Below are 13,569 nucleotides of genomic sequence, written 5' to 3'. Positions count from 1 at the left end.
CGTGCAAGTAGTTAATAATTTTATATACTTTTTGTAATTTAATTAAAATTAAATTCTTTCCTTTTGCTGACATTAGTTTTGACTTAAATCTTTATTTCCAATAACTGGTAATTTTTTTAGAATAGTCAGTTAACTGTTTTATGTTACTATATAATTGAACATTACCCTTAATATTCAGTGTTTAGAAAATTAGTATTGTTTAATAAATTGTAAGCCACGCAATGGTAATATATAATTCCATTTCATGAATTACCAAACACTATCAATAATTGCTCTTTAGGTTCTAATATTATCAAACAATCTTCTCAAGAAGCTTCCCCATGGTCTTGGAAACCTTAGGAAGTTAAGAGAGTTGGATCTAGAGGAGAACAAATTGGAATCCTTGCCAAATGAAATTGCTTATCTTAAGGATTTACAGGTAAAACATTATTCTGATGATTTTATAGTTATATCATTAACATTTTTGGGATGTATTACAAATTGCACATTTTTCTTAAGAATTTGAAATAATTGTTGGACCGGGTAGATTTTCCTATTATAGCATTATATTTTTGTTCATGTAACCTATCAGCTTTTGTCTCCCTAACAAATGATAATTATTGGAAGAAAAAAAAAACTTGAGTGATTCTTCTCCTAACCAATCTAATTTCCCTGTTAATTTACCTTATTGGTTTAGTAGATGTATTATTTTAAATTTACATCAGTTGTAGGAAATGTATATGTAACCATCTTTTATTTTGTTGATCTTTTAGAAATTAGTCTTGACAAATAACCAGTTGACCACTCTTCCCAGAGGCATTGGTCACCTTACCAATCTTACACATCTAGGCCTTGGAGAGAACCTACTTACTCATCTTCCTGAGGAAATTGGTATGAACCCTTTGGATGCTTGACTCTCTACTAATAATTTGCTCTTATATATTCAAGCAGTATTTCAGATAATCATGACAGATGTACCGTTTTTGTCAACTGAGGTTATAAAGGCTCTCAAGATATGTTTTTTAATAGAGCACCCATAGTTAGTTTGTTGGTTGGCTGTTAGGTTTTGGTTAGGTTTCTTCATAGAGTTAATATTGTATTTGAGAATGTTTTAGTATACTTATATTTCCAGTGTGTTTAACCTTAATTTCAAAGAGTTATTTTTTATTTCTTCCAAATTTAAAAATTACACAGGCTTGTTTTATTTAGATTAGTAATGTCTTATGTCAAAAGAACATTTCTTTGTGAGGTTTTAGGATTAATAATTTTTAAGAATACTTCAGAATTTTCTAAGTTTTCATATGCTTTATTTTGTATAATCAACATGACCACCTTGAATTTGAGTCAGCGCAAGTTGTAGTCTTGTTTTTTAAAGAGAGTTAATTGATTGAGGTCACATAGTAGTTCTTAAATTACTAATTTTTTTCTTCTGAATTTTTATGAGTTCACGTGAGCCAAACTAACAACATATGCCAGGAAGCAAGGTCTCAAATGCTCCCAAATTAGTAATTTTATGTATTAGGTTCTCTCATCTGTACCGTGCTGTCCCAGAGGCACTGTAGATTAGTGGTTAAGAGTGGTTTTGAAATAAAATAGAGAATTCAAAATCTGACTCTGTGGCTTTAGATAAGGTAGGGAAACTTCCTAAATTTCAAGTCTCCTGCCTGTACAATAAGGATGATAATAATAACTTCTCATAGGATTGCTCTGAATGTTAAATAAAATATTAAATGTAAACAAATCCTCTACTTGGTAGCTGTTATTCTTATTAGTCTCTACATACCACTATCAAATAATACAAATTTTAAAGTTTAAAAATTAGCAACACCTGAGGCAGCTTTACACTTTTATTTCTAGTATATTTATTCAGCTGGCCCCATGCAATTGCTTGAGACATTTGCCTAGAAAGTGTGAGTATCCTAAGACTGTCTAAGAAAAAATTTTAAAAGATTATATAAATTGATGTTTGGCTTACTGCCAAATATGTGATAACTGTCTTAGTGAAAGATTTATACCAAGTAACAAAAACCTTTCCACATGAGAGATTTATTAATAAGAGACATTAGCACATTGTCTACAACAGGAAAGTGATTATAAGCACTGACTGTACCATAAATTTACCTCTGGAGTTAAAAAAAATACATATGCCAAGTTGTCCCCCACAGAATCTCTGGAGATACAGCATGTGTATTTTCAAAAAAACCTCTACAAGCTTGAAAACCAACCCTAAAGGAAGAGATTTCTGATTGAATTGGTATGGAGTACGAGCTGGACATTAGGGTTTTCAAAATCTCCCCAGTTGACTTGAACACAAAGCAGAGTTTGAGATCTGCGGTTGTAGAGAGTTTTAAAATTAGGAGAAGAAAGTAAGAGGAAATGTGTATTCAGTATATGATGCCCAGGATGGCATTGAATTTTTTAGTAGTAACTAATGTTTTTAAAAACTTAATAAGTGATTTTTTTTTTTTAACAGGTACACTGGAGAACCTAGAAGAACTGTATTTGAATGACAACCCCAACCTGCATAGCCTTCCCTTTGAGCTGGCTCTTTGCAGCAAGCTTTCAATCATGAGTATTGAGAACTGTCCACTCAGTCACCTTCCACCTCAGATTGTTGCTGGGGGTCCTTCTTTCATCATTCAGTTCCTAAAGATGCAGGGTCCATATCGTGCCATGGTCTGATAGAAATCTGCTGGTCCCACACACTGTTCAAAAATAGACTGCCATTAATGTTTCATATCTATATCTGTATCTATTTATGTAGATATTGATATATTTGGCAGATTTATAAAGACTGCATTATGTGTTTCTGCTAATAGAGGAATCATAGCCATTTAGATTTTTTTTAATTCTGTACAAAAGGCTTATATAAGTTTTCTTTGCTGAACTTGATGGATGTTTTTCTGTTGTGTAATATATGATATGCCAGTTTGCTTAAAACATTTGCAAACAAATTATGAATTTATTAAATTTAAGGGGCAGAGGTAGTATAGTTAGATATACTTTCTCTTAGCAAAAATAATGGGCAAACAATTTTGTTGCAACTTTTCATATACATTTTCCCCTTAACAATTGTCAGATCTTATAGTATTTTAGGCCCTGAAGGTAGAATTTTTCTTTAACTTATTTTGAAATTTGAGATTTAAATTTTATATATTGTTTACAGTCAGAGTAAATCACTGGATTTTTTTTGGTTGTTGTTTTGATTTGCTCTGTTTTAATCAGTCAAATCTAGAGTTTATATCCTCTGCTAAAGAATTTGTGTCAACTGGGTTAAATATTAAAATATATTTGCTTGTTGAAACAACTAGCAAAGTAAAAAGATACAGTCAAAAATTCTAGAATTTCTTTAATTGTGATTCTCTGATGAGTTGTAAAGCAAAATATATGAAGTGAGTCTTTGGGTTGGGGGGAGGGTATCGAGACCTTTTCTAGTATAAATATCTTTTCTTAAGTTGGGGGAAACAGAAACTTGTAGTGCATAGGAGTTTTCTTTCCTAAAAGTTGCAGATCCACAAAAAAAATAACAATAATTTGGCAAAAAAAAAAGAAGATACACATAAACACACACATTCTATATATGTATATACAATGCTATATAGATATGTATTTATTATATCATAAACTACAATAGGTGACTTTAAGGATTTCTCCCTAGCCTTGTACAATGAAAATGAATGTTTTTCTTTGAACACTGCAATATATATATGTTTCAAGGTTATTTAACAGTGTACTATGGTTTTATATCTTGACTTGCCTTGTACATCTTTCAGTTCTGGAATATCTGTGTCTAAGCACAATATCTTCACACTGTGCTGTATTGCTGCTGAACTAAATGCACTTTTCCCCACATGTGGGGCACTGGCTTCAAACAATTCAGTTCAGTACCATTGATTTTAATCTCATCTTTCCTTTCTTGGTAGTTGTTAATACAATTATGGAAAAGGCACATTGCATAGAAGCCATTGATAGTTCAGTGGGAGTTCTGTAAGACGCGCATGTGCTATTTGATATGTTTTCTTTTGTTGTACTGCATTTAAGGCTAGCAGTATTATAAATGTGTGCCCCTTATACAGTACTCTTACTTTTGGTAGTGGCAGTCTAAGTCGATTTAATTATTGAAGAGACTCATAGAGCAAGTACATTCTAGATATCATCCTAAAGAACACTTCTACGTATGAATAAGTACTATGTGTAATTACATGTTGCTGCTTGGATTTCTTTTTTTATTTCCATTTAGATGGGCATTGTATTTAAAATAAAACCATTTTTGAATTAAGGCCATGATATTAGAAATTTGGAATGTTGTTTTGCCTTTCCTGGCACTCAAAATCAAGACTAAGTTTGAGGTTGAACCTGTATTTGTGATTGGCATGTTTTTAAGGAGCAACTAAGAAATGGAAGGCAGGTGAAGATATAAAACCCTAGAATGCTTAAATGTGCTGTAAAACTATTGTAGATGTCACTGGATTTTACCAAGTAATATCCTTGCTTCTTTTTTTTTTTCCATCTACTGTGGCTTTTCAGTTAAATTTTTGTTTATAAAAGGAATTTGTTTATTACAGCTCTACTTAGAGCTTGTGTGTATGTGTGGTTTTTCAAAATCTCATATCCAGGTATACTTATATATTAAGATGGTGGAACTTGAACTTTAAAAGGAGTAACCTAATATCTTTTTTGGAAAAAAAAAAGAAGGTTATTGTTTCTTAAAAATGAAAATAGATACGGTTTTTTAAACATTTTGGTTCCCCTACCTTCATTTATGTTGGTCTGTAACAGAAATGCAAAGTGATCACACTCTTACATGTAGAAGTGAGGTTACAGGCAAACCATATATAGCTGAGGAATTATAAAATTTTTTTGCTAAGCATAAAACATGCCCTGTGTACGGCTGCCACCTTGTAAGAGCCCGTGAAATGTCATTACTGTGTCTAACAAGAAACTAAAGTGGACTCTGGGCCTTGTGAAATCGCGATATTTAATATTAAATAGTTTGAATATAAGGGATATTGTTGAATGATTACATGTGAGCTACTACTTTTTTCTGAAATGGTAGTAGGACTAATTGGCACGTCCAAAAAATTTCATTTCTTCTAAATAAATTAGGTTTATTCTTTCCATGAGGCTCAGTAAATTAAAAAAAAAAGAATGTCATAGAATTTTACATTATAAAAACATTGCTCTAAACTTTGCGTTTTGTTAATATATAGTAGCAAAAGGGCAATAACAATGTCAAACAGTCTTTTTGTGATAGTTTAATACTTTTAAATCCCAAATGATTATTTTGTACAGAAGAAGAGGGAGATGCTGAATAATTTATGGATACAAATGAAAGCAGCTGAAGATAGAAACTCTTGGAGAAGAAAATACACATAAAACATTTATTTGTATTTATATTAAAAGGTGGCTGATGCAATTAGAAGGAGCTCTAAAAATGTAATTGCATTTTTCTAATTTATCTTGTAAAGCCTGACTCATTTAAAATGGATAAACTGTTACATACATCACAATTTACCTAGCCTTTCTCTGGTAACTTTGTTATTATCACTTTTGTTTTTCACCTCAGTTTTTGCTAAGCCATGTGTATTGAGTCCATATTTTAGCTTGCAGAATTTGTAATTGTTTATCAATAAGAATGAATTGTGGTTAGACTGTATGAAATGGGACACTTTGAAATGGAAAGGGGGCACTACTAATTGTTATGTTGGGCCAAGAGCCATACATCAGAACTGTCTCTGGAAAAGTAGGATATATGGTTACTTTTGCATGATTAAAATTGGACGAAGGAAATGGTGCCATCTAAAATAAGCAGAAGAGTAAATTCCTGAAATTTTCAAATTTAAAATGAATGACTTGTGAAGAAAGGTTTCCTTCTGCATATAGCAGAGGATAAGGTAGTATCCAAGTATCTTAGCTAAAACTTTTCTCTTGCTTTATTCATTTGGTTAGTTTACCCTTTAAGAGCCAATTTGGGCAACTGGAAAACGTGACAATATTTGGTTGATTATCAGATCTCTGAGAATTTGAATATTCAGAGTTGTGACATTGATTTAGTATCTAAGGGAGTATCTTGAATGTTGTTATATTAAGAAAGTATGAGAATGTTTTATAAAATAGGTATCAATCCTTTGTTATTGAATAGAATGCCTTCTAAACCTCCTAACACTAACTCTAAGGAAACATTTGTGCGTTTATTTTAAACTTTGAAATGTAAGTTAAAATATAAGTTTTGTGGGGGGGATTTTTAACTTTTAAAACTGAAGAACTTTTTCTTTACACACTTGGTAATTACCCTGCTGACATTATACCTTCTAAATATAAACTTTTTAATGTCAATACCTGTTAGTGTGAAGACTTCAACTGGATTGTAGTTTATAGTGTTTTAGGTTGAGGACTTTTTAAAGTTTGGTAGGAGGAAAAGTGTTCACTACCGAGAGTAGTACAGACAAGCTACCATGTATTGGTTTTCCAGGTTGTGCCGTGTACAACACTGCATGTTAGGGAGGATTTATTCACATCACGTATGTATATTTATCACATCACATCATGTATATTTATTATGAAAGTTTTTCAGCAGATGGCAACGAAGTGCCTTGTTCTAACAAAATCAGTATATTTTGCCAAATTTCTGAGAGATGGAAGTAAAGAGTCTTGAGAAAGGAGCATTTTTTTTCCTCCATGGTGGTACTAGTAGGCTAATGGAGAGATTTGATCTCCATGCAAATTATTAGAACTCTATCCTAACAATCTTAATAACAATTGAATAATATTTAAATGACATTGTAAGCATTTTATATGTTACAGGGATTATTAAAAATGACCTGACTTGGAAAACCTAATTAGAGTGTTACAGGTACTTTATCAGTGACCATTACTGTTTAGATTTCATATTACCTAATTTTCCTTTTATCATTACTGATATTATTTATGTGGAGAATTTGACTTTCCACTGGTCTGATCAGGCTTAATATACAAATAGTACTTGCATTATTTATCTATACCATTTTTCTTTTCATGATTTTGTAGAAATTAATTATTTAATAAATCTATCCATCTAGCTAGCACCTAAAACCTGGTATCTTTTACTAAAGGGAATGTTATGTATATGGCTCAAATCATTAATATTTGTCTTTAATAGAGTAGTATACTAATGTATAATTTTTCCTCATTTAGTGATTTTCTTTTCTCACCTCAAAACTCATTTTATCAGAGTTCAGAATGTTGTCTTGTAATTACTAAATAAGAATGTAACAAAGTATTTTGGATGAATAGTGTCCTTTGATTATATTTTAATTTGCACATCAGAACTTGTTCTTAATTAGCTACATGATAATTTGCACAGTACACAGTTTACAAGGCACAACTAGAACTCTACAAGAATAATAATATCCGAAAACAGTATTTAATAGTTGTGACTTTTCTCGTAGTAAAGATCAGGCTTCCCCTGATGTTTAACAGGTCCTATGCTGTGGTACATGCTTAGCTATTCTTACTTATGATTCAAAGCTAAAAGGTGTTAACAGCCTTCAGAAAATGTACTGTCAACCTGAATTAAATTGTTGATTATTTTGGCTGTATAAAAATTACTACTCTAGTCAGTCAGTTTGTAGTATGGTATTCAATATAAATAATGTAAATGTTTTGCCATTGAGTCTTTTAAAAAATTTCCAATGCTGTATGTAACTGAAGCTGGACATGAAATCAGTCTTTGCAATGTCATCGAATCAAAATTGTGGAACTTAGAGAAATAACTCTCACTACTACTTAATCTGGAAAACTTTAAGACAACAAATGGTATGCATAAGGTGTACAAAATTAGGTGCACAAAACATGCCACAAAATATTTTGTATGGTCATTAATAACCTGAAATACAGTTACTTATATTGTTTATATTTACTATTTATAAAATCAAAGCTATAGTTTTGGGTTTTTAAAAACTATTAGTATATAATGAATATATTCTGTAATGAAGACTGTTCTATAATGGAGACATTAAATTATTAGAGGTGATTCCCCCATTCTCTTAGCCTTCATGAAGAAAATGCTTTTTGTTTTGTTTTGTAACCTTTTATAAGAAAGTCTGCTCTACTGTTTAAGATGTCTTGGTAACTAAAAGTGGAAACTGAGTGCAGGATTCCTAGAAAAAAAAGTTGTGATACTGACTAATAACATTAAGTTGTGTTTTTATCATGAGAACAAAAGCTATAATGGTAAAGGAGACCTTACCCAGTAGGAACTATTTCATTGGCTGAAGAAAACAGGGAAGGTAACAAATATGAGTCTTGTGCACAACTTAATTTTCATCTTTCCTCTTAACGTTCTTTGATACGTATTTATAAAAAATCACAGTGGAACTTAGAGAAGATTGTTTTGAAGAGAATCAGACAGCCAGATGGGAGGCTGCTGAACTAATCCTGGTGACAGATGACAATGACTTTGGGATTGTAGCAGTGGGGATGGAAAGAAATACACATTTGAGGGAGACTTAGGGAGAGGTACTAGTAAGACTTTATGATTGGAAAAGAGTTAGAGAATCAAAGGTTACTCCGAGGATTATGGCTCAGGCATCTGGATTTCTTTACTAAACTACGGAACTGCAGCGGGACCAGGTTCTTTTGGTTTGGGTGTAAAAAGAAGGATGTGTTCTAGTATGAGTGGGACATCAGTTGGAGATGTCAGGTAAGCAACTGGATACTTAAATCCAGAACGTGAGGCCTGGAAACCGATGCTCCAGCATATAGATTATAATTGAAGCAGGAATTTCCGAGGCAGAGGAGTTAGGATGGGAAAAGGATGGAATCCTCTAAGACGGAATCCTGATGAGCTCTGATTCTTAACTTTTGTGCAGATGAGGAGCCTGCAGAGATTGAGAGGTAACTGTAATAGAAGTGGGAATGAAATAAGGAATATTTAGGAAACATAATAGCCAATTTAATTAAGTTCAGTTTTTCTAACCTCTCAGTATATTATTCTGCTTCAATATCATTTTACTTTGCGTGCCTATTTTTCTAGGACTCTGCAGTATATAAAACGGTTGCCACTAATTAGCCATGTGTGGTTAAATAAATTTAGACTAAAATACAATAAAAATTTAATTCCTCAGTCACACTAGTCACATATCAAGTTCTCAGTAACCATATGGGCTGGGGACTACTGTATTAGTTCAAATACAGAACATACGTGTCTGTCATCACAGAAAATCCTATTGGACAGTGATCCTAGTTGATAGCCGCTCTCCATGATTAGTTGTCAGCCCTGAAGCTGAGGTAGAGATTATCCTAAGTGCTTGTTCTTCAGGGTGGGCCTGTGTGCAAGTTTTTTCCCCAAAGGATTGGCTGGAACGTGCCACGTAAGGAATGTTATGGGCAGCTCTTCATGTTCTTTCCAATCATCTCATGTGATTACTTATATTCTTTCTTATTTAAACGGGATTCTCTTAAATCTTATCTGTAGAAATGTCACCTAAAAATTGAACCTATTTTCATTAAAAAACATTTTTTATTGCTTACTCTTTTCCAATATTCTAATTATTTAATTAACTGGTTTATGGTGGTCTTTCTCCCTTCTTGTTTTCTACTTTATAGTTAATCTTCTGGGATAGATTGGAAGTAACTAGCCAAGTCTACATTTATTTTTAACTCATCTTTGAACAAGACTGGCTTAACTGGTCTAGCTAAAGAACTAGATATTGATGGTCTTAGCCCTGCTAGCAAAAATCCAGCCTAGGAAAAGAATGCTTATATTTAGGAGGGGCACATTTCTAAAATTCACACAAAAAATTGTGACTTGAATGCTGTAAAATATTTAGATTAAATTTAAGTGATAAGATTATTGGCTCTTTAATGACTTCTGAAAAAGTGATAAGACTATCGACTCAAACTTGTTTTTTACTGAGTTTTTTAAAAATTGATTAATTTCTCCTTTAAATGACAAGTGCAATAATATCTAATGAGAGTATATATTATAAATATTACCTTCAAAATTAGGTAATGTAAATGTCCAAGTCTTTTTAAAGATTTCACATGATTGAAAATAAGGTTACTTTAAATTTCCCTGTTGAGATTAGAGATGAAAATTGTGGATTTTTAAAAAAAATTTATAATTTTGAAAATTAATTAGGAAACCTAATTTTAATGTAATTTATATTTTAGAGGGGGAGTTTTAATGCTCAGTGTTTAAGCATCTAAATGTCCAAATTTGCTATGACAGAAGTAGCACTCAGAATGCTTAAAATTAGCCTTGTTTTCTGAAGCATAAGGCTACACTGTATGTGTGTGAATACATATGTATGAGCATATGAATATGGCGGAGAGTAAAAGCACAATGGTGTCAACAAATGAAGTGAACTTTACGTGTTTCAACTTAGGTGACTGATTTGTAAAGAAGTTCTCTTTTTGTATTAAAGTTTATTGGGGTGACAATTATTAGTAAAGTTACAAAGGTTTCAGGTGTACAATTCTGTATTACAGCATCTATATATCACATTGTGTGTTCACAGCCCAGGAGTCAGTTCTCTTTCCATCACCATATATTTGGGAAGGTCATCTTTTGCTGAATTTTATTTACTATAAATAATACGCCTTTTAACTAGCATTACTTCTTAGTGCAAAACAATGTTTATCGTAGGTCTTTTCTTGTCAAACATATGCTACGGACAAATTTTTGCCATCGAGGAGGTCGCAGTCTAGGGGATTTCACACCTGTTTGAGGAATCTACTTTTAAAAAGTTAATAGCTGATTTCATCCAGAGTTCAATTTTTCTAACCTCCAAAACAACTATTAACGCTTAATAAAGGCCATCCTGAGTCAATTGAGAACATTGGTTGCCTTTTAAAAAGTACTGATGGACTTTGGTTTATAGAGAATAAAATATTGACATGATGAGTTATGGACGAGCCTGGGTTGGGGATGGTCACCATTTTCTTTAAAAATGTTTGGTGACTTTCTTTTTACTTCAGTGAACATCAGCTTAGATGTAAATAATAAATGTACACAGTTTGGTCTTTGATGTCAACTTCAAAAGAAATGGTACAGTCAAGAATTTTTCTGAGTAACCCCTACTTTATTTGGATTGCAGATAAAAACTAAAAGCAATATTTGTTTAGTTTTCTGCTTTTGTACAGTAATAACTTATCCTAGTCTTAACCACATTCACTAGATGAGATATCTGAGAATTAGGGTTTACTTTTTTCATTTTATATACATATACACGTACATACATACTTAACACACTCTTACAGGAGATTACATTTCTCCAGCTTTTATAGCACATTTGAATGCCATGTAGTAAATAACCAGCTTTTAAAAATATACATTTCTAAAATGTACAAACAATTCTTCCAAGTTCAAGAGTTTGCTTATATCTAAGTGCCTTGGCAGTTATTTTATAACTTTTATCTGCTATATACTATTATTTGTCCAAGAGTGAATTTTAAAACAATTTGGATTACTAGAATTCCATGGGCTATGCATTTTATTTAGGATTGTTAAGAACTCAGGTTACTTCTGAACCTTTAAAAACTTGACAACCTTGGTAAGCATTTCCCCCCCCACACACACTTACTTGGTTTTGGTTATATTTAGTTTTTTTTTTAAAGGATCAGCTGTGTATTATTTTAAATAACTAAGCTAATTTCATTTTCCCCTTCCTGTTCCTTCGGTTTTTATGTAAATCTGACTTCGTTATGTTTATTTTCAAGATGAGAAAGTATCCAAAATAATTGAATAAGTTACAAACTGATGCAGTATCATGTCAATTAGATGTATCATTGAATTAAAGCCTGGGTCTCTGACCTTTCAGTAGTGTTGTTTCTACTCCACTGTATTGCTTCCCCATCTCAACCACAGCGCTTGCATTGCCCTGATAGTGGTTAGACATTTATGTAATTTATGAAGTCATGCCCTCATTAGTCTAGTGCCCACCTGGCACTATGCATAGTTATTACACTATCATTGGCTATATTCTCTATGCTGTACTTCACATCCTTGTGACTATTTTGTAACTGTCAATTTGTACATCGTAATCCCTTCACCTTTTTCACCCAACCTCTAATCCCCTCTCCCATCTGGCAACATCAGTTTGTTCTCTGTATCTATGAGTCTTTCTGTTTTGTTTGTTCATTTATTTTATTTTTTAGATTCCACGTATAAGTTAGATCATATGGTATTTGTCTTTCTCTGTCTGACTTACTTCACTTAGCATAATACCCTCTAGGTTCATGCATGTTGTTGCAAATGGTAAGATTTCACTCTTTTTAATGGCCAAGTAATATTTCATTGTATATATGTACCACCTCTTTATCCATTCGTCATCTATTGATGAGCACTTGGGTTGCTTCCATATTCTGGCTATTGTAAATAACATTTGCAGTGAACATAAGAATGCATATATCTTTTTGAATTAGTGTTTTGGTCTTCTTTGGATAAATACCCAGAAGTGGAATTGCTGGTGCATAAGGTAGTTTTAATTATATTTTTTTGAGGAACCTCCATACTATTTTCCATAGTGGTTGCAATCCCACCAACAGTGCACGAGGGTTCCCTTTTCTCCACATCCTTGCCAACACTTGTTTGTTGATTTACTGATAATAGCTATTCTGACAGGTATGAGGTGATGTTGTGGTTTTAATTTGCATGATTAGTCATTAGCATATTTTTATATGTTTATTGGCCATCTGTATGTCTTTGGAGAAATGTGTATTCAGGTCCTCTGTCCATTTTTTAATTGAATTGTGTGTGTGTGTGTGTGTGTGTGTGTGTGTGTGTGTGTGTGTTTGTGTTGAGTTGTATGAGTTCTTTGTAAATTTTGGATATTAATCCTTTGTCAGATGTGTTATTGGCAAATAACTTCTCCCATTCAGTAGGTTGACTTTTCATTTTGTTGATGGTTTCCTTTGCTATGCAAAATCTTTTTAGTTTGATATAGTCCCATATGTTTATTTTGTTTGTTTGTTTCCTTTGCCCAAGGAGATATATAAGAAAAAATATTAAGAGCAGTGCCAGAGAATTTACTGCCTATGTTTTCTTCTAGGAGTTTTATAGTTTTGGGTTTTACATTTAAGTCTTTAATCCATTTTGAGTTTATTCTTGTATATGGTGTAAGAAGGTGGCTTAGTTTCATTCTTTTGCATGTATCTGTTCAGTTGTCCCACCACCATTTATTGAATAGACTGTCTTTACCCTATTATATATTCTTGCCTCCTTTGTCATAGATTAATTGACCATATAAGCATGGGTTTATTTCTCGGCTCCCTATTTTGTTCCAAAGATCTGTCTATTTTTATGCCAGTTCCTTCTCATCCTTGTAAATCAAATATAAGATACAATCCACAAATTAAGTGCTAGACTTAGGTCTATAATGTATAATTTATATACTTAACTGCTATTATTTTTGTGTGAGTAATTTCTCATGTTGATTATAGGTGAACTATTTAATAAAATTTTTGTTTTGGACAAAGTCAAGGATTAGTGACTTTGGAGTTCGGGGTTCAGTGAAATCACATGGACAATTTATCAGAGAATTAGGGTCACACGGCAAACAGCTTCCCCCCCAAAATTGGAGAGATTGGCAGATACAGAGAACCACAATT

The 13,569-nt window shown here is 32.4% G+C and overlaps 1 protein-coding gene across 3 annotated transcripts in view; it reads left to right on the top strand.

Annotated features, from left to right (window-relative positions):
• SHOC2 (SHOC2 leucine rich repeat scaffold protein) overlaps positions 1-4,538 on the top strand; it is a 69,068-nt gene extending 64,530 nt beyond the window's left edge. For all 3 annotated transcript variants that reach the window (XM_033131211.1, XM_033131209.1, XM_033131210.1), the window contains exons 7-9: positions 281-418; positions 753-870; positions 2,453-4,538. In XM_033131211.1, coding sequence (XP_032987102.1) covers positions 281-418; positions 753-870; positions 2,453-2,661 — 465 coding nt within the window. In that variant the 3' untranslated portion in view covers positions 2,662-4,538. The remainder of the gene's footprint in view (positions 1-280; positions 419-752; positions 871-2,452) is intronic.
• Positions 4,539-13,569: the final 9,031 nt, after the last annotated feature.

Source organism: Rhinolophus ferrumequinum, chromosome 16, assembly GCF_004115265.2.
Source record: "Rhinolophus ferrumequinum isolate MPI-CBG mRhiFer1 chromosome 16, mRhiFer1_v1.p, whole genome shotgun sequence".
NCBI classification, from domain to species: Eukaryota; Metazoa; Chordata; class Mammalia; order Chiroptera; family Rhinolophidae; genus Rhinolophus; species Rhinolophus ferrumequinum.
The sequence above is the reverse complement of the archived record's forward strand: the minus strand, read 5'-3'. Positions and strand labels throughout refer to the sequence as shown.